Source organism: Podarcis erhardii, assembly GCF_964252035.2.
Source record: "Podarcis erhardii genome assembly, chromosome: 1".
NCBI lineage: Eukaryota > Metazoa > Chordata > Lepidosauria > Squamata > Lacertidae > Podarcis > Podarcis erhardii.
Window position 1 is genome coordinate 93,218,493 of NC_138497.1, and position 26,371 is coordinate 93,244,863.

Sequence of the window (26,371 nt, forward strand, 5' to 3'; positions counted from 1 at the left end):
CACCAGTGCCAAACAGCCAAGTTTGATCCCTAACATCTATTGGTGTTCATACAACTAAGTGGCTACAAGCACTTTGACACAGCAAACATGCATACACAGTGTCTCACTGTGCATATAACCTGAGGACTACAAATTCCATCCTGCAGTGGGACTTGTGAGCAAATACTCACGTGCAAATATTCCTGGCCACCCAGGGGGAGGGGAGGGGAAAATGCAGAAACAAGAAACAACAAAGTGACTCAAGTTCCATCAATACAGGTATAATTTATAAGTGAATAACTGAACTGCGGTTAAATCTGAAGGCACCAAACAAATTTGAGCTAATGCCTTAAGATGGTGATTACCTTTCTCTCCAACAGCCTAATCTATTTTGGGATTTCTTAAGAGTTAAACAGCCATACAAATCTCACAGACAAATTCTTCCATAATCTCTTTTTAATTCCGCTGTGCCTGGCTGGCAAAAGACAAAATCCTTGCCATACCTAGCACCATAAGAAAGCATGACCTGGGTCAGGGCATGAGAACAAGACAAAACACATAGTTAGAAGGAGCTAAGAGGTACTTATTCTCATAACAGACAATGCTATTTGTGTGCTTATGGAAAAGTCACTTGTGAGATTGCTATCCTGAAAAGCCAAATAAACGTGGCACAAACAACATATTTAATACAAATCATATTACACAAGGATACTGACAAGCTGGAATGTGTGCAGACGTCTGGAAACCAAGCCTTATGAGGAACGGTTGTGGGAGTTGGGTATGTTTAGCCTGGAAAATAGGAGACTGAGAGGAGATATGATAGCCATCTTCAAATATCTAAAGGGATGTCACATTCCCTTAGATGAAGATGTGGAGCAAGCTTATTTTCTCCTGTTCCACAGGGTAGGACCCAAACTAATAGCTTCAAGTTATAAGAAAGGAGGTTCTGATTAAACATCAGGAAGAACTGTCTGATGGTAAGAGCTGTTTGACAGTGGAACGGACTTCCATGAGAGGTGGTGGGCTCTCCTTCCTTGGAGGGTTTTAAGCAGAGGTTGGATGGCCATTGGTAATTGATGCTTTAGTTGAGATTCCTGCAGGACAGGGGGATGGACTAGATGACCCTTCCAACTCTACAATTATTCGAAGAGAGGCCCCCACTACCCTTCCTACATATTTGCTAGTTTTTATGGGAAGGATGAAGCAAAGTGTTTATAACAAGTGTGGAAAAACAAATCTGAAGATATCTAAAAGCCACCACCTAATCTGTTTTGTAATGAAAGCACAGAACTTCTTACAAAAGGTTTATAAATATTTCACAGGGTGTTCGAAGCCAATTTGCGTGCTGTCTTATCGGCAAAGCTCTTCTCTTCAGGCACGATGCCCATCAGCAGTGGGGAAGTTGTTTAACAGAAATCTCCTTTCTAATTAAAATGAAATTAAGAACTCAGCCATCCTGCTGCATTGCGTGGAAAGTGTTTGAACCCAAGTCCTTTTCTACAGTTTCCGTTTTTATTTCCTCTTGGGATGCTTCTCTCACATACCCACATCACATACACCATCTGACCATCACTATTTCACAGTGATCCTGCATGCACACCAACACAAAACTGATTCTAAGCTGCGTCATTCCTGATAAACTGCAGTACACAAACAGTCCTTCCCCCCTCAAGCTGCACATGATCTGCAGAAAGTTAACACTGAAATGCACATACGTCATGGAAAAGCAGACACTCAGTGCAAGAGGTGGTCTGGTAGAGGCAAACCTTGATTAACTCAGAACCACCAAATTATGTGTACAAATCCATTTTAAAACAGATTCCTCCTCCATCCCTGCTTGCACTACATGCAGGATGGAGATAACATGTGGTTGGTGAGAAACAAAGAGGGGGAATGGTTAAAGGGCACTCAAAGATTAGGATTAACTAAAAAAAAGTATAGAGAAGGACCTGAGGAAAAAGTCACACAGCCTAAGTCCAACTTCCTCTGGTTTCTATTATCCACATCAGCTAACAGCTATGCCAGAGGATCACATCTAGCCCTGGAATATATGAAGTAAAAATAAAGAGGGAAAATGCCTTTGAGCATGTGTACAGTGGAGAGAGGAACAACAAGCAAAGTAGAACAGCAAGTCAGCAAATACAGGAACTCCATTTCAGTTACTAAATTTCACGCGAAAGAGTGATAGTCAATCAATCTGGATTGGCTGAGTACCAAATGAAATATCAGTTTCCTAGACAGTTCTCAACTCAAGCCTGCCTCTTGTTTAAAACATTCCTTCAATACAGCACTGCATGTTCTCTCATGTGTGTATATATATAATGCCCATCAACTCCAAACAAGTTCCATAAAAGCAGAGCTATGTTTATCAACAATTTAGATGGGATGCTGCAGCTTGCAAATTTGTGTGTATTTGTACATATTATTTAGCTTCCACTAGCCACAGAGAGCATGTAGGGTATATAGAGGCATATTCAGTAGACAGTTCATACTTGGGACTACGCTATCAACAAAGGCCTTCACAAAAGGCTCCTGAATAATCTTAGCTGTCGCGGTATAAGAGGACAGTCAGGACCTCTTAATAGCTTTGCAACTTTCCAAGAAGCAGGGAGCACAAATAAAGGAACTGCTTTCACAATGGAGCTAAAGTAAGCAGCATAGACCCTCCAAGGATCTGTGACGGGGATGAGCATCCAAGTCTGCAGATGTCACTAAATTATTAATCTTGTGCTTACCCATATATTTTCCATAAATAAAAATAGCTGGAGAATTTTCAGCAGAAAAATGGCATGAGGGAAAAGGTTAAGTTCCCCTCTTCCTCCGTCCTGTTTAAAGACAACAAAAACAAACTTCATATTGCAGTCTCAGCAGCTGCACTGTATAATTGTTTTTAAAAAGAAGTCTCCCCCCCCCCCAAAAAAGTTATAGAACTATGCATGACTCGTAATTCCAACTTTAGCAACCTCCAGAATCCTCTCAACCTCAAAATGTTACATTCACTTTGCATTCATTCAGGCAGTTGGTCGCAGCTGTCACGGTGCAGAGCAGCTTCCTTCCTTATTCTATGCTACTGTGGCAATTTTGCTTTATAAAAAGGATTTGAAATAATGGGTCCCTCACACTATCACTTACCAAAAGGTTACCTTCACCTTAGCAACTGCCCTCTCCAAGTCAACTTCAACACCCTTTCTTTGTGAGCCAGATCAAGCTATGGTTGAAATTTCCATCCTATTTCAGACTGTCTACAGGTTTAAAGTACATACACACACTGCACTGAAATTACCCTTTCTGTTCCTCTTCTCTCCCTAGAGAAACCTTGAGACCTTTAATTACCTGTTTCTTTTCCTGTCTAGCATAAATACAGCTTCCTAACTAATTTTCAAGGGTTCTTTACATCTTTCTATAGATTACAAAGGGGCTTTTCTTTCCCACCAGGTCGTTACTAGACGTGAGTAGCCCGTGATGTGACTTTTAAATCGGTGCCTTTCTTTTGTCTCCCAGGAAACACAGCAGAACCATGTTGGTAGAACGGAGGTTGTTTACTCTCCACAGTTTCTTTTGCCCCTTCCTCCCAATAATGTAGATAAAATCTACACAACTCTCTCTCTCTCTTTGCATCCACATTAACATGTCAGACAGGCAAGATAATTTCTCATCACTTGGTAGGGGGTAAACACAGCAGATTACAAGATAATACTAAGGCAGCCTATTCTAACATCGATAACTCATCTTAGCTCATTCAGTCTTGCATATACATTAGGTTTAAGTCTGCTGTATATCATGATTCACTATAAAGAGCTGAGGCACACAGGACATAATTAAATCCAAGCTTTGAACTGAAGAATATCACATCCTTAACTCTGTGCACATTAAGGGCAAGAGATCAGGACTGAGCCTATGAGGAGGCATGGAGGCAAGCATTAGCACATTAATCACCAGAACCACATCCAAGGCTGAGTCTTCAAGATACTGCCTAAGTAAAGATGTCCACATTATCCTAGGGATTCATGAGACCCAGCAGATTGCTTTTTCCTGATGAAAGCTAAGATTTTGAGGACGTAAAATCCTGAAACAGATTCCACATGCTAAGCAACATCCATCGTTGTGAAATAGTAACAGTCTGGACTACACAAACAAACAACATCAGCCAAGCTTTCCTAGGCAACTTTACATCAGAGTTTCCTAGACTCATCATGTTGTGAATAGAATATACATATATCTAAACATTATTGTATACCTACATAAGAATCCTGTTCAACCAGAGCATTTATATTTAAATGTTCAATCTCCTAAACTCCATGTGTTCTCCTTAGAGATGGTGATGGTGACAATTAACATTTTTATGCCACATAACTGTATATGGGTCTTCTGGTTCTTCTTTAATGCTCACTTACTCACTTATGAGGTAAGTTAGACTGAGTGACAGTAACTGCCTCAGGATCAGCCAGTTAAGTTTCATTAGGAATCTCACCCTGAGTATCCCTGCTCCTAGTCTGATGCTCTAACCTTCACACCACACTGACTATTTTCAACACTACATAATTAATTCCAGATTTATAGTTGTGAAGCTCTATCTGAGACAAAACAGGCTAATGTCAAATCATATATGCATGTATATATTAAAAATGAGAAAAATGCAGTATTTGCTCATAACGCATCCTCAACCATGGGCAAATCACCAGCTTTTGACTTTGAAGCAGCCTCATTATTGGAAACTGCCATAATGTTTATTGATCATTTACTCAGGTGATTTATAACCCACTCTTCATAAAATAACTCCCACAGTTGAGTACAACACAGAAATGTATAATATTGTGTGTATAAAAATAACTGTAGTCAAATATAGTTTGCAGTATAAACTCTGTCACAACTACTCCTCCTCTAAAAATTATTACTGTAATATTTTCTTTTGAAAAATATTTATTTTCAGATATTTTCAGAAATTCTCAAGGAGGGATTACTGCAATCACTCCTGACCACAGGTCATGTTGGTTGAAGCTGATGGGAGTTGGAGCCCAACAACACCTGATGGGTCACAGGTTTCCCACCACTGGTCTACAGTGAGGGGGAATAACATGGCCAAGAGAGTGTGCATGTCAGAATTATAATTGTAATCAAACATGATTCCAAGATTTTATTTATTAAATTTACACCCCATTTTTCCTCTCAAAGAAGCCCAACAAGAGATAAAATGATTAAAACATCTTAATTCCAATATAGATGCAGCTTGGGAAAGGTCTCCACTTGAAATAATAGTCAAAAGAGGAAGGTCTTCAGTAGGTGCTGAAAAGACAGCCAAGATGGCGCATGTCTGATATACAAGGGAGGGAATTCCAAGGGGGAGGTGCCACAACACTGAAGGCCTGATTCCTACATTGTGCAGAATGGACTTCCTGATGAGAAAGTATCTGCAGGAGGTCCTTCACCTGCAGAACATAGTGATAGATTGCATATATAAGGGGTAAGATTATCTTTCAGGTATTCTGGACACATGCTGTACAGAGATGTACACACCAAAACCAGCACCATGAACAGACAGCTTTCCGGGACATGTGGCCAACATGACTAAACCACTTCTGGCGCAACGGGACACCTTGACGAGTGCCAGAGCGCACGGAAACGCCATTTATTTTCCCACTGCAGTGGTACCTATTCATCTACTTGCACTGCTGTGCTTTCAAACTGCTAGGTTGGCAGGAGCTGGGAAAGAGCTACAGGAGCTCACCCCGTCATGCGGATTCGAACAGCCGACCTTCTGATCAGTGGGGGTAATGTGTTGGCAATATCCCTACCCCACTGAGCAATTGACCTGACATTGCAGCATCTGGAACAATCTCAAAGGCCTTTCCACCTTAATGGAAAATAATATATGCATTACACAGACATAATGAATTAGGCAGTGCTGAACTGATTCCACAGCCAGACAGGCTTGGCCCAGAGGCCCACTGCTGAGGCAATGTGAGTTGCTTACCTTGAGTGACGGAAGCCTTGCCTCTGATGCCCATTCGAAAATCTCCCTGGAAACTGGTGATGATGCCAGCACTTCACAGGCAGCAGCACACAATTCAGGTAAGAAAGGTGTGGTACCAGCATGATGGGGGCAGAGGGGCGCACGTTCCCATTTCACCTCAAGTGGTGAAACAGGATGCATCACCCCTGCAGTCAAAAGTGTTGTAGCAGCAGCAGTATCGCTACCACCACTACTGGCATTTCAAAGCCACCAGATCTAAACTACTTGGCTGTGGTTCATCACAGGCTAGTTCCAGCACTGAAGGTCCAGGTGATTTACCCCTACAAGCTAAGGGTTCCTCTCTCTGTTTGCAACTCCTCAGGTTTTCTACAACAAGCGAAGGAAGGCAATTGGTGTTTCTATCAGAGACCCAGAATCATCCAACAGTGTAACCACCCAATGTTCATTTGATTTCCTTATATTCAGGTCTCTCCTAAAAAGCTCAGAACAGCTGACATGGAGCGAGCAATAGTCTACCATGCAGGCACCACACCCACGTGTCTTCAGCAACAATATAGAGTCTTGTTTTTCAAAGAAGGAAAACACTCACATACATATCTGGCACCACAAGCAAGCTGATATACTATGCTGTAGACCTTTCTTAAAATGGCTAATGTTTCTTGGGTCTATCAGTGCTACCATCGAGAGTTCTCCAAAAGAGAGTTCTTCCATTTGTTGCAACCCAGGAGCATACATTAAAGAGGAAATGTTGTATAACACCTTGGCAAACTGCCAGGTCCAACAGAATCTTGGAAATGGAACAGAATTTTTGCAGTGATATATTCTGGCTGTTTCCGCCTCCACTCCCCAGCCACTCTTGCTGCTGCTGCAAAAGGAAGACTGTCTTAAAAATGCATCTCTCACATCCATAGATCCAAATACCTCTAGCATTGCAAGTCCACACCTCCTGCTGCCTTTTCAGAGGAGATGATGAATGCTTCTTCTTAGGTCTCCAACACACCTTTTGTTTCAGCCACTTGTCACTGTCCCAACCTGTAGATATGCCTGCATACCCATGCTGTGTCTCACAACTATCCCAATTTGGCATTCCTGTGCAGCATTCATTCTCACCAGGGTTCTTTTGAAGCCATAGTTTCCTTATCTGTTCCTGACATGGGCAATGTTTCAATGAATCACAAGCACCTTTGACAAATTTGAAGGAAACCGCTGCTATAAAGCATTACACCTCACTCATACATTTATTTAGCTGCTTTTTTCCCCAGGTATCCTTGCCTGAACGAAATCTACCATACTCGACATGATTCATAGGCATTAGAAGGAAAAGTATTGTAATCCGGGTCTCTTTTTTTATTTTGCTCTGTGCGTTATGCTTATTTCTAAACTGGACACTAAAGTCTACCAAGGGCATATTATCCAGTGATGAAGAGACTGCAGAAAACAGCCACAGACCCCTTTTTAATACCCTGGGCATGGACCCAAGTGGAGCCCACAGGCCCAGCCAGGTCCGCCTCCCATGCCCGCTTGCAACTGGTCAATTGTGTAGGCAGGCAGAATGTACCTCCTGGGCAGCAAGCTCAGTTGAGGGACATCCTTTGCCTCCCAGGAAGTGACCTGAGGGAGAAGCCTTCACTGCCAGATCACAGCATGTGGGAGGAGTGCTGACCCACAAAGGCGCCCACCTAAGAGGGTGTGCAGACCTGTCATTAAAAAATGGTGAGTTTTGTAACAATGACAAATGGAACCTGGAAGAAACCTGAGAAGGATCGAATATACCCAAGCAGATGTAGGCCTGAAAAAGATGTACTACAACAGCAGAGATTTGGAGAGGGAAGATTCACAGATAACCTCAACTGCCTTGATGAGAGAGCAGCAATGTAGAGTTTTCCAAATTCACCTAGCAAATTTGACAAGCAACTATACAAATACTTAGCCAAAAGAAAAATGTGAAAACTGGGTATTGTACATTGTGTGTGAAAACTTACTTATTTTTCATAGGAAGTTGGCATCATAAAATGGATAGGACCATGACATCTGAACAGGAACTGTTCCAATCTTACCTCACCTATAAACTAAATAGAAGGACTCAAGCAAACCACTCTCTCTCATCCCTAGATCCCCACAAAATCAACTGCTAATCAACGATACAGTGTGATTGTTAAGGATTGACAAGAAAATACATCAGTCATTTTGAACCCTTGGGAGAGAGGGAGAAAGCTACAAATGCTAAATACTATTGTATAAATGCCATTTAAGAACATACTATGAGTACTAATTTTATGACGGCATTTAAAATCTTATCTGGAGTTTTTAAAGCCTTTTAAGTATCTGATCACTATATATTTGGATGAGGAAGAAAGCTCAAAGCTGTTTTCTTTGAGGAGTGTTAAAATCATGAGTCACAGGGAATCACACTACCTTGCCAAGGAACCTATCAAGGACACAAGTTGTCAGCTCCATTCAAGCCAAGCTTCACAAGGCTAATTGACTTACATTGTAAGGATGCATTGCCCTGACAACCTGGGCATATTCTCTACTAGTGTGCCTAGTTCTTTCTTTTATTTAAATACCACTATGTGAGTTCTGTTTTTGTGCATGTGGACAAATCCTAACTGAGAAAGTCTTTGAAGCATCTGTGATCCTTGGGAGATGACAGCTTTCTGCTTCATTAACTACTCATTTTTATCACATTTCCCCTTCTAAAATGAATGGCAATTTTCTCCTCTTTGGCATTATTACTGTGTTTTTAAAATCCCTCTACATAAATTATAGCTTCCTTTTAAGACCAACACTGTGTGAGCTTGCAAGCTGGAAAAGTAACCTCTTTAACAGACAGTAACCTGCCGGGAATGGGCTGGAGAAGCAATCTTGCCCCAATTAGAAGATTTTAATTTACCTGGCTCCAACAATGAGTTGATTCCTATTGGCATCCAGAGCAAGCTGGGAGAAGTCCCGTACACCTGGATAGCTGAAATTTGAGACCCAAGGCTTCAGATCTGCAAAGAAAATGAAAAAGAAGTGGGAACAATGACACTGTTTCATATGAAATAAATGTTCTATAGGACATTCTGCTAATGGATTTCCAACTGAAGCTCTATCAATAGATGGTAAAGATATAATCCAGTCATAGTTTTGGCTTTCTCGGAGTACAAACCAGTGTGAAAATGTGACAGAATTGTAGACAACCCTTAAATGAGTAAACAGCAGTGTCAAATCTGGGAGAATGACAAGTAGGACATTATGGACAAAAATGCTGGCTAGTTGATGACCAAAGACCCTATCCCATCAAAGTGGGTGACTTCTTTTATTTTGACATGTGGTTGGATATGCCAATCAACTGATCAAGTACGAAGCAAGATGGGACTCCTTTACTGTTAATAATTATATAGATGAGGGTGGTATCCAGTGAATGGGCCTTCTCTGTAAACTTTCCCCACCCAAACCCATATTTGGGACACTCTACCTCAAGAGGCATGCCTAACACCCATTCTACTATGATTCCTGCACCAGGTAAAAATGTTTCTGTTCTCTCAGGCAAATGGACAGCTTTATTTATATTGTTTTTACAGTTATTCAGCCTGGGCTCTAGTGTGTGCTTTTTATAATTGTTACTGTACTGATACTGTGGATTGTTTAGTGTGTTTTATTATAAAGAGAGAGAGAGAGAGAGAGAGAGAGAGAGAGAGAGAGAATATATCACTTTCAGACTTTATTATTATAAAGATATACACAGGTCTAATAAAAAATCAAGAAAGAAATTTTGGAAAAAGCTATTTGTGTAGGCAAGGACAAAAAACCAAAAACAAATAAAAAGCTGTTCTACTCCAAACATGCAGGAATTTAAATGTCAGAAACTAACCATGCAGGGGTCAAAGTCATGTAGAAAGCCTACATGGGTCTAGAAAGCTCCGCATTGCAGATCTTCTCTGGTATTAGGAGGATGAGAAGGCCAGGTGACAACTCCCAAGGGATGGAGCCAGCTAGCATATCCTCACTTTCCCCTTGCCTTATTCTAACTGCATGAGGGCTTTAACACCTGGATACACTTTTCATCTTTTATAAATCAGTACAACATTCTCCTAATGGCTCAGCTAGTTAGAGCACCGTGCTGATAATGCCAACATCGCAGGTTTGATCCCCATATAGGACATCTGCATATTTCTACATGGCAGGTGGGTGGACGAGATGATCCTTGAGATCCCTTCCGACTCTACAATTATATGATTCTATTATCTAAATATATATTTACATCATTTTCTCTCAGAATAATAGTGTGATACTCTTTGTTGCTGAAAACTGTGTCAAAAGTACAAAATCTGGAGGAAAATTGAGTCCAGGAGGTGCAAATAAGGTTATTCCACAATTAAATCTAAAGACTGAATTTGTCAAGCATCAGAAATCCTGCAGCAGCAGCAGCAGCAGAAGTAGCAGAAAGGTATTGCCAGTCCCTACAGAAACACACTATTCCTGAAAGGTATTCAGAATACAATTTCTTCTAACTTTGCCTTTAATCCCTAGAGCAAATGACCTTTCCAAATAATAATGGTTCCCTGTGATTCACTTAGCTCCCCCCCATACAAGAGCTATTCCTATAACCCTGTATCTCACCTTCAGATTTCCAACGACTAACCCCCCAAATCAAGGTATTGCCTTGCACATAATGTATGGGGTGTCCTGCCCTCTTCTAAAGGTCCACTGCTACACGAGCCAAGATATTCAGGACACCTCAGCAAGTTATCCTGGTGCAGCAGAATCTGCCAGGCAGGTTAATAATGTCCCAACAATGCAGAAAGTGCAAAAAGAAAAGAAAAGAAAAGGTGCCTGCTGTATTCTGCTTGCTAATGAATCCCTGTTTTTAGCATAGATCCTTAGCAGCAGGAAATCTGTCTGAACCTAATCTACGGAAATAACATGCTTCAGGTAGGTGAGCTGGATAATGCGAACACTCCCCAGACGCCTGGGCATTTATGTTCTCTGATAGGAGGGTCATTTTACAACAATGAACCCTTTTTACAGATGCTGGTCTGATGCTCTAATTTTCTCTTGTCATTTCTTGCCCACGTGAGTTTTCTCCCTCTCCCTGCCTAACCCATTACGATGTCATGGCAGAAAAGATGAGGTGTGTATTTCCTTCCTCACCCCCCCCCACCTTTTCATCATTCACAATCCAACTTCACTGAGGTTCTGCCATCATCTCTCTTTTTAAATAAACCCTGACAAAATTACAGGTAAAGAATTGTGGGGTGAAAAATACATGCACTGTAGGTAGCTCAATCCTTCCTATGATCGTTCTGAGTGTCAGTCAAGCCTGGAAAATAACAAGCAACTGTCCCGATTTCGATTTACGACTGCAGGTGGCAGAGCATATAGAAAAAGCTTCCCCCGATTATTAAATTAAAGGCTGCAAGACATGCATCTTGGTGGCAAAAATTCAAGCCTTTATAGCCGTATCATTGGGAGATGATTAAACGCAGCATGGCTCTCTCAGTTAAGGAGACTCAACTACCAGTCATCAGAATTAATGCTGAATACCGCCATCAAGCCTTCTATTGCCTACACCTTTCTGTAAGAGGAAGGGGATAAGTTGGGGAGAAAGTAACAGCTGAGGAAAGACTTTGGGATTTTTCCATTCACCATATTAAATCTCATTACCTAGGGTCACAGGCATCCCCGAGGGCACTGCACCGCTTTTATCTTAAAGAGCAAGCCTCAAAACCATATGAAGGTAAGTGCTGGAATAGGCCTGCTCTACATTAGATGAAGTTTATACATATGGACCCAATGAACTCTAGAATTTGCTTACATTTGACCTTTCTTGGAGAGCTGAGCAGTCTCTTTAACTTTGGCTAAAAGCCCTCAGAAACCGGGCCATGTTTACATTTGCAAATGTATCTCTATATAAACACTATGAAAAATTAAAACCAAAATGGCCCAGCCGTGCATCGCTGGAAGCAGGGCAGGAAATCTAAAAATGAACAACTCAGGGCCTATCATCAAGGCTCCCCTTGTGCTTTGACTTTCTAACCCACAATGAGGGGAAAGAGCCATATTTCCCCCCCCCGCCCTTGCTATACACTGCTAAGCTTTCTTTTTAATGGTGTTATGGCTTCAAGTAACCACAAAACCAGTGGTGTGATCCAGAATTACAAAATCCCTCTATACCCAGACTGGGATACAGTAGACGTATTAAAACTTTGAACACTTTTAGCTTTGTAGAGAGAAAAGGGGGGGGGGCAAAAGTAGGCCTACTCTGTGAGGCTAAACCAGTGTGTTGTAGTGTCTAGTGCTGTACTAGGACTGGGAAGACCCAGGTTCAAATATTCACTCAGCCTTAAAGCATGCAACTAGTCACTCTTTCTCCCAGACTACAATAGGCTGATGTGCCAACTGCAACTCTAAGCAGATAAAAAGCATTGCCCTGAACTCCTTAAAGGAAGGACAGGGCACAAATGCAATAAATAAATAAATACACTTTTATTTTATTCTCAGGCAGAAGTCTAACACAGCCATCTAGATTCTAGAATGTTATGTCTTTGCATCCTATCAGCTGTCCAAATTGTGTATGTTTGAAGCATTTTTTAAAAAAAGTTACAGCAGAAGTGCCTCTTCAAGAAATCTGACCCATAACAGAGCTTTCACGCTGACTTAAGCTCAGTGGCGAAGCTGCATGCTCCGACACCGGGGGCAGAGAGCAGGCGGGGGCGTGGCTGGCGCGTGTCCAGGGGGTGTGGCGCATGTCCTGGGAGTGTGACACGCTGCCCGGTGGGGCAGGGCACGTTGCCTGCGGGGGGTGGTGTGCATCCTGGGGCGTGGTGCCCAGCATGGTGGGGGTGCACAGCGCGTGTCGGGGTGCGGCAGCGATGGTACTCCCCTCCCCGATGGTGCCGGTGCTTAAGCTTGAGGTTAAATCCAAAGGGAAGATCTGTTAAGCAAGTTATACTTGGGGGAGTGTGTTATCTTTGTTCTAATGAATCATTTGACTTCTACCCTGCACTTTTGTGAATTAACAAACTGACAGGCACGTGGGTTGTTTGGGTCTTTTTTAGAATTGTATACCACTTTGGGTGTGAGGAGAAATGTCACAAGGCCATCTTCCCCTGTGATTGTTCTCCATTTCAAAACTGCAGAGATAAAATGCAAAGTACGCGTGGTCAAGTACAGTACAAGAGACGAAATGAGAAATCCCACCAGCTGAAATGTGTGTGCTCACTTTGCTTTAAATTGTCTTGCCAACTAGAATAGGTGATGGCCAATTCACAAGGCCAATAGGTGTTTCTCAACAAGTGGTGTGTGCATGCACTGTTAAGCCTTGCCACGGGATGGAAGTGGTTAAGCGATCAAGTTGCCTGAGTAATTAAGCTATCGGATCAACTGTTCCACCACTCAGGTATTACGTACATTTGCGATCCCAGAGTTTGCTTCATATGAATTTGGCCCATATGCCGGTTGTTTTCTGGAGCATCTTGGTGTTTGTTTGGGTTTTAGCAGAACAAGATTAAGGAAACAATTGACTGGGCTGCTCTTGGCTTTTGAGGGCTAACTGGCCTGGAAAAGAAGAAGAGTGAAGAGTGCTTCTGGCAAGTGCATTGCTCGCATCCACAGCCAGTGGATGAGCAGCAATCTGCACTTCCAAATCATCAGCAGTCCAGCATTTAAGACAGGAGTCCTTTAGGAATCATATACTAATCCTGGGAGTAGGTTCCAAGTACATCCTGTTCTGCTCTAGAAGAGTTGAGCGTTCTTGAAACAGCAATTAAATTTTGTCCTTCAGACTCATTTTCATAATCTGTGTTCTTTGCTGAACTTTGCAACATGATGTAGTCATGAGAAGTGCCACTCACCATATGCAGAGTGCTTTTCTTGCAACACTGAGCAGGAGCAGGCAAGGTGACTTAACCTCCACCTTATCCTCTTTACCCTTTAACTATCTCAAAATTCCCTCAGACTGTCATTCCAGGAAATCTTAAGCTAGACATTGGAGGTTCACTCTCCCTGTACCTCAAATAAAACACCTTGCCAGAAAGTAGACTAAGCCCTCTTTCTTAGTCACTTCACATACACACCCCAATCTCTTATGTGCTCACCCACAGATATTTGGAGGCTCGGATGGTAAATAAAGTTCAGGTGGAGATCAGAGGTAAAAAATAAACTAAATCTCAACTGGCAATAAACTGCAGGCAGTTCATGTGACAGCAGAGTTGTTTATTTACATACCCCAAATTGAGAGCCTACCCTTCCCTCGCTTCAGAGCTCCACCAAGGGCAAAAAGTTTGAAAAGTATTGTTGAAAGCAAAAATGTTTTTAGTCTGAGTTTTGTGAGATTTTAAGCATTCTTTGACTGAAAGGTGGGTTTTAAATGAGGAGAAAGAAGATAAGCCTCAAATAGTTTCAGATATTTAGAAATTCCTAGTGAAGGGCTTCAATTCTGCAAGGAGCACAGGAATGGCAAAGCACTTATTTCTTCCACCCAACACCTAATGGGGGGAAGAGAGAAGTCTGCATTTTGCAGGCATTGACTGTGCAAGGAAGTTCTCCTCCACACAGTGGATGCCTGCAAAATGCACCCAGAGCAAGGGTTCCCTGATGGACAGTGGGAGCAGACCTTGTTCCTATGAAGCCCTATCTGTACCCACCCCACCCCGGTATCAGCTGCAGAGGAGATGGATGTGGTTTGTGAGAAATGGCTTCACGAGCCAAATTGGAATTCCTTGTGAGCCAAGTTTGGCCTGCAAGACTGGAAGTTTCCAACCCCAGATGGAGAAGGTGCTTGGGCTAGATGGACCAATAGTATTTATACCAATGGTATAAATGCAGCTTCCTATGGTTCCTATAGGGTTGGAACAGGGATTTAATGCTGCATATCTGAGTAAACATGCTTATGATCATAATGTAAATCTACAACACTCACGTGATTTCAATGTCTTGTCATGGTTTTTATATTGTGAAGTCAAGAGGGCACTGGTGTGTTTCAGGGAAAGAATGAACGGAAATGAGTTTGTAAGTAGGAGCTTCTTTCCCTCTCCCCCCCCCCCTCTCCCTCTTCCTTAGGTTCCCTCCTCTTTCAGTCTCAAATCTTCCATTCTTGGGCAAGGTGATTGAGCGAGCGGTGGCCGAACAACTCCAGGCACGCCTGGAAGAAGCGGACCATTTGGATCCCTTCCAGTCGGGATTCAGGCCTCATCATGGGACTGAAACTGCCTTGGTTGCACTGGTTGATGCTCTCCGGCGGGCTAGGGACAAAGGTGAATGCTGTTTCCTAGTTCTGCTGGATCTCTCAGCGGCGTTTGATACCATTGACCATAACATCCTTCTGGACCGTCTAGAGGGGCTGGGAGCTGGGGGCACTGTCATACAGTAGTTCCGCTCCTTCCTCCTGGGCCGTGTTCAGAAAGTGGTGGTGGGGGATGAGTGTTCAGACCCCTGGGCTCTCACTTTTGGGGTGCCACAGGGTTCTGTCCTCTCCCCCATGCTTTTCAACATTTACATGCAGCCACTGGGAGAGATCATCAGGAGGTTTGGGCTGGGTGTTCATCAGTATGCGGATGATACCCAGCTCTACCTCTCTTTTAAATCAGAACCAGTGAAGGCGGTGAAGGTCCTGTGTGAGTGTCTGGAGGCGGTTGGAGGATGGATGGCGGCTAACAGATTGAGGTTGAATCCTGACAAGACAGAAGTACTGTTTTTGGGGGACAGGAGGCGGGCAGGTGTGGAGGATTCCCTGGTCCTGAATGGGGTAACTGTGCCCCTGAAGGACCAGGTGCGCAGCCTGGGAGTCATTTTGGACTCACAGCTGTCCATGGAGGCACAGGTCAAATCTGTATCCAGGGCAGCTGTTTACCAGCTCCATCTGGTATGTAGGCTGAGACCCTATCTGCCTGCGGACTGTCTCGCCAAAGTGGTGCATGCGCTGGTTATCTCCCGCTTGGACTACTGCAATGCACTCTACGTGGGGCTACCTTTGAAGGTGACTCGGAAACTACAACTAATCCAGAATGCGGCAGCTAGACTGGTGACTGGGGGCGGCCGCCGAGACCATATAACACCGGTCTTGAAAGACCACATTGGCTCCCAGTACGTTTCCGAGCACAATTCAAAGTGTTGGTGCTGACCTTTAAAGCCCTAAACGGCCTCGGTCCAGTATACCTGAAGGAGCGTCTCCACCCCCATCATTCTGCCCGGACGCTGAGGTCCAGCGCCGAGGGCCTTCTGGCGGTTCCCTCATTGCGAGAAGCAAAGCTACAGGGAACCAGGCAGAGGGCCTTCTCGGTAGTGGCGCCCGCCCTGTGGAACGCCCTTCCAGCAGATGTCAAAGCGATAAACAACTACCTGACATTCAGAAGACATCTTAAGGCAGCCCTGTTCAGGGAAGTTTTTAACGTGTGATATTTTACTGTATTTTTGCTTTCTATGGAAGCAGCCCATTATTATTTCACGGAACACAAGAAGCTGCTTTAGTCAACAGAAAGTGTGTTTAGGATTGCGGCCTACAATGTTTACATTTTCTGTAAAAGGAAAGCTAGCCCTCAGTAAGTGTTCATATGGCATGTCAGCACTGAAAGCGTGTAATCTATGAGCTGTCAGCAGATGCTGTAATCCCCCCTGCTGGAGACGGTGCTGAAAGGCGTAATGAAAATAATAAAAACACCTTGAAAGGCATACCACAGAAAGTCAAAAGAAAAGCATCCCCGAGGATACACATCAGCAGCACCTCCAGAAAACCGCCAGCACCTCCGGCAACCCCTTTAATTAGCCTTCAGGCTAGAGATTTATATCGGAGAACATTGTCATAAAATAAAGCTGATTCAACAATAAACACTTTGGTAATAAAGCAAAACATATTATACTGCTGGGCGCCTGCCAGACCCAGTGGGCAAAAATAAATCCTTGCAATGCCCCCCAAACTACAACTGTAGTCTTTGGAGTCACAGGCTCCTTTTGCAACTCTCTTTGTGCATTTCCCACAGAATTTAGCCGTCATTTTTTTTAAAGTGCCTATATTCTATTCCTGCAGACTGACAGCGTCTGTGTATTCATAGAACTGTGAAACTAATTTTCCTCCCTGGTGTTCTAAATAGCTCTGAGCTAAATTCCAGTTTGCCCACTTGCTTCTAAGGTTCACAACATTACCAGCATAGGCTTTAGCTGCTGCTGCTGCTGTTGTTGCTGTTATTTATATTTATTTAAGGATATTTATACCACCCCTCATCATCCATTTCAGGGCAGTTCACATTATTATAGTAGCAGTAGTAATAGTAATATATTTACAGAATAAACTATGAAGCAAGTAAAAACACCACCGCAATATGAAAACAGCAGGAGACAGAATTGACATAAGTACTGAAAATGTTTTTTAAAGCCTTGGGAGAATAGAAAAAGTCTTTACTGGGCCCCTTAAAGAAATAACAAGGAAAGCCGCAGGCAAGCTTCCCTGGAAAGCGAGTTCCGAAGGCAGGATGCTACATTGGGGGGGGGGGGATCTTCCCCTGGTCCCCTCTGGTTTGTGTGAGTGCATCACCAGATACAGCATCGCTAGATACATGAATATAATGTATAGGCAGATTTAGAAGTGTTCCTTCAGGTACCGAGCTCCCAAGCCACCTAGGACATTTTAGGGAAGCAACAGAACCTTGAAAACAGTCCTGCAGCCATGGGCAAGATGATCCCAGCAGGTAGTCCCAGGTTCTAACATATTTTCTGTTCCCTCATCACAGACATCCCTTTGCACTCAGACTGCATCCTAAATTCAAGGTTTCTAAAGAAAGTGCTAATGAATTCCAGCTTACTGGTCTAGGATGGGGTGGAGCTGCCATAAACACATGCTCATCCAATCGTCCAACAGGTATGGGGCTGTCAAACTTTTGAGGCCTATGGGCACATTTGTAAACTGGAGGAACTGTTGCAGCACACACTTAAACCCTAACCAAGCACTCATCACAACCTATGCTATTGGCTTAAACAGAATTCTTCTTTCAAGCCTAATGTCATCAGGGGAGGGTATATTCTGGGAACCAGTGAAAGTCACTAGGGCACACTGGCAATTCCTAGCTCAATGGAACAGCTGAGATTCAGATGTATCTATTCCATATACGATGCCCTATAAATTGGGCCACACTAATCAGGAAAGGTAGGAAAAGGAAGGAAGAGGGAAAGGGTTGGAATGATTATGTGCCAAACCTGACTGCAGAATTCTGTTCTTCCAGACCAGCAAATTTCTGTTTATTCCAGTCCTACTCCCACATCCAACAAATCCCAACAGTTCTAGTAGGTTATCCCCAACTAAATCACAGAGTGATCCACTGAAAGCAGTTTACATGGCTAACTTAGATCCATGATTTCAATGGGTCTACTTGGATAATGATTTCGTCAGAGACTACCCGCTTACTTCCTTGGCATTATCAATCCCCTTATGGGTATTTTTAGTTCTGGAAAGACTGGGAAAGGACATGGAGAAAGGGCAAGCTAGTATTTTACAGGCTATGGAAGATATGCACAAATTGCTTCTTTTATTACTGTTTCTATTCGCTTGCTTTGACATTTCACCATGGCAGATATTTGTGTAACTTGTTCAATTTTGCAACTTCCACCTAATGTGGTATCCTATCTCAACTAATGGGGCCAGATTCAACTAACAGGTCTTGCTAGCAGCAGCCTACACAAGTTCACCAGCTAGTACAATGGGCTTCCTCCCCTTCTCCCTCTGCCCCTCCAAATTTGGCTTGTGGAGAGGAGTTAGGAAAAACCCCAGAACAAAATGAGGGGAGAGGTGAAGACAGATCATTCCTCAGACAAGCAAAAATGTTTGCGCTGTAGGAGTCATCCCTTAGCGTTAGGCTAAATTCCTCCTATACACTTCTAGGTTTTTAACATTGAAATGTACACATTCTCAGTGCTCCATATACAACATTCACAATACTTCAGATAAAGATTTTACAGCTCCATTTTATAGCCACATTCCTCATCCACTGCCAAAGCCTTTAACTTTAATCTTATACACATCTACTAAAAACATCTGAGTTCCATGGGGCTTACTGTTAGGTAACTGAATATTCGATTGCTACAGTCTTATTGTTTAACCCAGGAGCTATTGTTAATTCAGGAATGTTTCATAGCCTGAGAGTAACATTGGGGGCAACCTTTCAGATGTTGCAATGCAAGTGGTAGGCAGGGCCTCAGCAAAGGTGATGTGGCCAGACACAAAAAGTGGGCAGAGTAATATGTGTAACTCTTAGGAGGCTGCATTCCAGCCATGCAAAAATTTGAGGTTTGCTGATAGGGGAAGGTGCCAGAGCAGGTGATGTTGAATTTGGGATATCCAGTGTCACTTGGGCTGAGCACTCCTCTGACAGCCTGCTATATCCCACCATGGGATCCAGGTCTCCTCCCAGCTCACTGGGTCTCTCAGATACTTCTTGGGGTCCCAACTTATCATTCCCCATCCCACTAACACTCTCCCCAGTTTCATCTAAGTCCAACTCCCCAATTTCCTGCCATTCACCTCAATCATCTGATCAACCTCCTACAGCATTTCCACAAGACTCCTAACAATCACAGGTAAGTATGAATTATAACCAGAGACAAGTCACTGGTACAACTATACTCAATATTTTCTACTCTGATTCTCAGGGACAAACCCCACCCCCGGGGACAAGCCTGAAATGTTTTGCATACAAAATAGGTATTTTATAGATCTATTTAAATACTTTTGTGAAATGCAGGCTCGTGATCAGGATCGAAGAAGATGCACATCTGACCGCACACAAATTTAAGCTGATTTAAAAAATCTATATCCTAGGTACACACCAGGAAATATGCATACTGTATATATGTACATGTGTGTGTGAGCACACATATATCATACAAAGTATTTTTTCCCATGTGCTCAATAGGGAATGATGCATCATGAACCAAATCACTAAGGATTATAATGCTAACATTTCTGCTGATGTAAATACAGACTTAAATAGCACAGGCATTCTCAGCTCTGGAAACCATTCCTACTTATGCATATGCCCTCTCTTTCTCACTGATAGCCTGCTTACTCACACACATCGTCTTCCTTGACATTAGCACTCTTTCTTCTCCATTTCTGGATGCTTCTGTTTTGCCTCCTGTGATTCCCCATCCCCTACCCCTTAGCTGGAGGTGGCTCTTATTCTGCCTCGGCTCCGTGAAATGATCTCTTTCACTCCTCCTATGAGAGACACTGAATCACTTCCCCTCTTTAATTCACACCGTAAAATCTTCCTTTTCTTTCCAGCTCGTGAGCGACTCTCTGTATGTGAAGCATTTTGTGAATGAAGGGCACTTTTCCCAGATCTGTCTTTTATTCCAGAGGTCTTTCTGGCTCACCACACTGATTTATTTTTATTAGTTCTCATCATGGTTTATGCTAAGTGTCTAAAAACTCCAAAGACAGACAAATAGAAAAGAAATACTGTTGCTGTAGTTGTAAAGTGTGCTGATTTTTACTCTGAAATACTTGCTTTTAAAGAAAAAGAAAAAGAAATTTTAAGGGGGGGGGGGACACACAGCTTTCCTAAAATAGCAAATATATATGGCTTTATTAGTGGCATTATCCAAACAAACAAATCCTACAGAACAGGAAATTGTCAGCATCGGTTTCTCCCATTTCATTTTCACATTTTCACATTCAATGGGATTTCATTAATGGGCAAGAAATCCATAACGGAAAGCCCATGGGTCTCTTTGAAACAACCCGCAACACTGCCAGGCATGTGCACAATGCAGCAGCTGATGGTCGGTTTATTTTTAGCCAAAATCCATGCTCTAATAGCGTTTCCAGATTGGTAAAAGGAAAAGGTTAACCAGCAAGGCTGTGCCATCTGATGTAGACCCACAGAAAAGGCAATGTTCTGACCAAACAGCCCACAGGCATCCTTTCCCCCTGCTGCTGTCCATTAAGGGGGGGGATCCATGGAGGTTCCTGACTGCTGCAGTACAGCTGCCCTGGGAACTGTTTGTACATAGGAACCCAAATCTCTAGCCTCTGTGAAACTGCTTGTGACTAGGCCCCCTATCATCTTCTCCTCTTCTTGATCTGAATGTGCCAGGAAACTCCAATGCTATCATATTCCATGCGTAACATGAAATACTTAGAAAAGGTTCACTAACCTTAAAATTGAGCAGTCCCTACTGGCAGGCTTACACAACAAAATGGCCAAGAAAAAAACAGGACAGAGGAGGCAAACCATGCAGGGCTTCCTTCATCCTCTTATAAGCTCCAAGGGAATGCAAAGGGCCTTTTAGCCTAGCCTTTAACCAACTAAGCAAGTACCTAACGTACTAAAATCAATATTTATTTTCAAGATGTATTCGTTCTTTTTAAATATTGATAGCTTATACATCACTGCTAAAAGCAGTCCAAGGGGAGGTTACAATCAGAATACATTGTTAACTATCAGAACTAAAACACCAATTGCAGAATAAACCACTCACCATAATTTGGGCAAAGCTGGACAAAGGTGTCCTGCATGTTTGGAACAGGATACCACTTTTAATCATTTATGGACAAGGCTCGTATTCATACCATAGCATCTAAAGCAGGTGTGGCTTCAAACGTTACTGAACTACAACTCCCATATGCCCCAAGAAGCATGGCCAATGGTTGTGGTTCAAGAATGTCTGCAGGGGCAAAGGTTCCCCACAGCTGAGCTAAAGAAAAGAAAAGAATCAGGACCTCTTAAGCAACACACACTGTCTTCCTTCAGTCCCTTCAAAATTAAAATAGTCACTTGATGCAGAAAGGAACAAGCAAAAACCTGCTACTGTTTATAATATAGCAATTAAATTAACCTAACATGATGCTATTCCTGAGTCAGATACAGTGGTATCTCCGGTTACATGCGTTTCAGGTTACATACGCTTCAGGTTACAGACTCCGCTAACCCAGAAATAGTACCTCGGGTTAAGTGCTTTGCTTCAGGATGAGAACAGAAATTGTGCTCCGGCGGCATGGCGGCAGCAGGAGGCCCCATTAGCTAAAGTGGTGCTTCAGCTTAAGAACAGTTTCAGGTTAAGAACGGACCTCCGGAACGAATTAAGTACTTAAGCCGAGGTACCACTGTATCCCTGAAAAGTCACAACATTTGAGCTTGTTTCAAGCACAAAATCAGAGCATTCTTTCAGGCTACTGGCATTTGCAAACTACAATAGGACAAGCTTCTAAGTAGTGACTCGTGCAGTTGTTTATGGTGAGTGATGGTCACCTCATGGGAACCAGATAAAGAAGATTACAGTGCTTCCCTCCCTTCTCCCTGTGTCTGTGAGGAAAATCCCAGAGGTAAGTCTCACTTCAATGGAGCTTATATAAGCAAGCACAGGCTTGCAGCCTTAGTCCACTAATGACTAATAGAGGAATATGTGCCTTAGGTTAAAAAAACAAAGAGAAAGTTTAATACTTATCTGGAAATCTGCCATATCACATTGAACAATCACTTCTATTGATTGGCACCTCCTCCCCTTCTAAATAAACCTTGCTCAGAGAACATACCAGTTATATCTTTCCTACCTCTCTTAAAAGGAAGATTTCCTCTCAAGTTGTTAAATAACAAAGGAGGCTAAAAGGGAAATTCCAAGAGGGAATTCAATTAACAAATTCTAAATAAAATTAACATGCTCTCTGAGAAGCTGACAATCCAGCAAGTTAATTATTGCTGGGCGCAGTAATCGACACATAGGAATGCCCACAGCACTTCTAAGCAGTTAAGTAGTTTGTGAAGACAGAAAAAGATACACATTCATTAAAAGCAACTGATTAACCCCCAGGGGGGGGGGGACGACAGAAGTTTTATTTTACACTGCTCACAGTTTTATAAGCAAAAGCCTTCTCACAAACTTTTTACATTTGATTACTTATGCTAAGGCCCCTGTTCAAACACCCCTAAGCACAGAATGGCTGGTGCATCCCAGTGCTGTGTTTCGTGTTATGCTAACACCTAGAGTCCATACAAAACTTCGAAGAAGAGCTATATTGCACATGCAAAAAGTTCCAAGCTGTAACCCTGGAATCTTGAAGAAGGGCCAGTCGCCACCAATCAATGCAGATAATGCAATTCTGACCTAGATAGACCTACCGACTGACTCCATGGAAGACAGCATCTTATGCTCCTCTAGCTGCAGAGCCTTCTTGCTGGTCATGCCTGAACTTCAAAAGAAGCCAGCCCCGCTCCCTCTCTGCAATGGCCTTCCACCAGCTTGCAAACACATTTCTTTTTTAAATAGGTCTGCCAAACAGTTGATGCTTCAGCTCCTTGGGTGTTTTTTTGTTTAGTTTTTGCTGCCGTCACCTGATTCCTCATCTTTTATCTTTTATTTTTAACTGTTGTTGAGAGCTGCCTTGAGCATTTTAATAGAAAGGTAAGGTGTTGATGCTTTAAATAAATAAAGTATACAAGGGCTACATTTGCAGATCACAGCAAGCCGCAGATAATGGTTTGCTGTAGAAACAACAAACCTTGGGTTACCATTACATCTAACCTGGGAATTGTGTCTAGCTTTGCCCCATATGAACCATGATCTGAAGGCCATATTTGTTCTTGACTTTGTCATTATGGCTTGTTTCAGCAAAACAAACCATGCTAAAATAAACAAAGTCAAGAACCCTCAGTTTGGCTATAACACTAAGCCAAGATTGGTTGCTCCCACTCACTTGCCAACTGTGCTTTCAAAGAAAAACCATTAAGCAAAGCTTATCGTGAAGTCTAAAGTAGCCAGTATGAATGGTCTTAGCATAACAGGTCTAAAGCAGAGCCATGGGGAAGTTATCCTTTGCTTGCTGGTCTGGCACCACAAGTCACACTTTAAGAAACAATAAGAAGGACTAAAGTACGTAACCAATTTTGTTCTCGTGACCTTGGGGGCTTCAGGTGGAGATTTAGCCTATACGCCACCCATAACGCTCTGCCTAAAATCAAGGCTCGTATGAGCTATCCAAATGTAGCAAGATAAACTGAATTTCTCTCTGTTCAGCAGATGGATTCTCTCTTGCGCTGCCCAGAGTGCCTGGGCTCAACATCCTGGGTGTGTCTGAGGCTCTGTTCTCCCAAACTAGCAATGGTGTGGTGGCTGATTGGTATCTAAGCCACAGTGAAACAGTGCCATGTGGATCACTTCCAACATCGTCTGGATTTCAAGCAGCAGCAACTACTGCACAAGTCTCTCTATGTGTGTTCAATGGGATCAAATGGAATTTCCTACCACAAGCTCCTAGCACTGCACAACACAACACCACACAGAGTCTACATCATACTTTTCCCGTGGCTGATCATTTGGAACTGTAGCCAGAAAACAAAGGAAGCTAGAGGTATCCAGCAGCTCATAGGTACAATTTAGCTGTGGCTGTCTAGTTCGTAATATAAACGGTTCCTCTAGCAAGAGCCTTTGGCTTTGTACAAACTGCTTCTATTGGTTTGTTTATGTACCTATTTCAAACATTTTTTTCCAGCCTCTCCAGAACCCCAAGGCAACTCATAAACAATTTAGAAACGTACAAAACTCTGAACAGTAATAATAATAAAACATAAAATAGAGCAGCAAAAGAAAAGTAATATTCACCAGAGGCACAAAATTAATACAAATCTAAATAATCATTTCTAACCTGATCCCATTTAAACCACAAATGTCAGTGCGTTCAGGATAATTCAGCTTTGCCTTCCGTTCAAACAAGCCTGTCACTACATTAATAGTTTAAACAGCCAAACAGGTTCTCAGTTAGTCCCAAGGGTTTTGCCTTTTGCTCTTTCCCAATAAAGCACATTGTCCAATTTACTGAGCAGTTAAAAAAAATATCAAGGTTTATTTCCTGGTTCCATAGGATGAACGTTAGAGCTGGCATTTTATTTTGCAGGCTTAAAGGTTTCACTAATTTAATTTAATCCATTTAAGTACAGGTAATGGAATAAAAGAAAAGAGAAGAACAAAAGATAACAAAAAAAAACCAGGCTGCTGACACATGTGAAATGCAGCAAGAGCAGTTCACTTCCTTCTAGGACAGTCTCAGGAGATGCATCCAAAAAAAGTCAGAAGGGTCTGCAAGCTTTCAACCTTTCCTTCCTATTCTCAAAAGGTCATAAGTAGCTTCACTCATTTGTCCTGATTGGAGAATTCAATTACAAGCACACTTCCATATCCCAAAGGGAAAAAGCAAAATCAACACTTCACTTCAGAAATAATTAAAACTGGAAAATGGGCTTGAAAGTGCTTCAATGGAAGCATATTGAACACCATGAAAGGGCAGGCAATATCATTGTATGGATATTAAGGCCAAGTAGAACCATTACATAGCAGGTTCTCATTCTTCCATTTTCCTTTCACTAACAAGAAAGTATCGAGCTCTTAAAGCTGTGGAGAAATGTTTTTTAAAAGTCAGTTGGCAATGTCTGGTTAAAAACACAAGAAGAAAGACAGGATATTCAATGCCCTGAACATTGCTCTGTTGCTATCCAATAATAATCACTATGCCTTAACCTTGTATCAACTCTGCCAAAAACCCTTAATATACAGGGTTGAAAGGACAGGTACCTAACTACCACATACTATCAAGAGAGAATGACCATCGCTTCATTGAAAGACAGAAGATGCTAACTTTACAAAGAACAACACCAATTAGAAGTTCCCAAAATTCCTGTTTTAATTTGTGGAAGAGCAGGTTTTGCAACCCGAGAGATGAAGTAGAAACTATGTGAGCAGTATATCCCACTGAACAAGCTCATCTTGCATCTCATTAGAAAGATGCATTGTAAGAGGAAGTGACAATCCAAATCCACCTAAAATGCTTATTCTCAAACCAGAGCAGAGAGATCAGAAGGGAAGGACTCCCACCTTCAAAAGAAATCATTGGGTGCTCTCTTCTTGAACACTGCTGCTCATCTTCAGAGTAAACAAGGATATTCTGCGATGCAGAGAGGTGAACAGTGAGAAGGAAAAGGCTTGGCAATGATAGTGGAACAGCCTTTAATCTTGAAACAACCATGACTGAAGATATGCTGCACATTCAGCGTCCAAGGTAGGGCCCCAGAAGATACCTGAAATATAAAGAAATAAATTAGGGAAAAGGTGGATCTCTTAGAAAAAGAATATTGAATAGGTGAGATTATTTTGTCTCTCACATAACCAGCCCACATGATGAGTAACAATTTGCAACAATGTTCAGAAGAGCAGCACTGAAAACAGTCAACATGACATTAGATCTTTGGTGACATGACCATCATTTATTCCACATATGTTGGGCTCAGTTTATACAAGTACACAGTGTCTCTTAAGGTTGCATTACTGTTGACAATTGGCAATATTCAGCTAAATTCTTGCAATGGGCAGACATTAGCACTAGTGCAATGGGATTTCCCCCTCCCCCCCCAAATCTGCTCCAAAACAGATTTATGGAAGCACAGGAAGGGGAGTACTTTC

The 26,371-nt window shown here is 42.5% G+C and overlaps 1 protein-coding gene across 9 annotated transcripts in view; it reads right to left on the reverse strand.

Annotated features, from left to right (window-relative positions):
* The window catches only part of SEMA5B (semaphorin 5B), a 363,675-nt gene that overhangs the window by 137,274 nt on the left and 200,030 nt on the right, over positions 1-26,371 (reverse strand). For all 9 annotated transcript variants that reach the window (XM_081871152.1, XM_081871150.1, XM_081871157.1 and 6 more), the window contains 2 exons: positions 25,787-25,989; positions 8,844-8,943 (listed from right to left, as the gene is read on the reverse strand). In XM_081871152.1, the coding sequence (XP_081727278.1) occupies positions 8,844-8,943; positions 25,787-25,958 (272 nt within the window). In that variant the 5' untranslated portion in view covers positions 25,959-25,989. The remainder of the gene's footprint in view (positions 1-8,843; positions 8,944-25,786; positions 25,990-26,371) is intronic.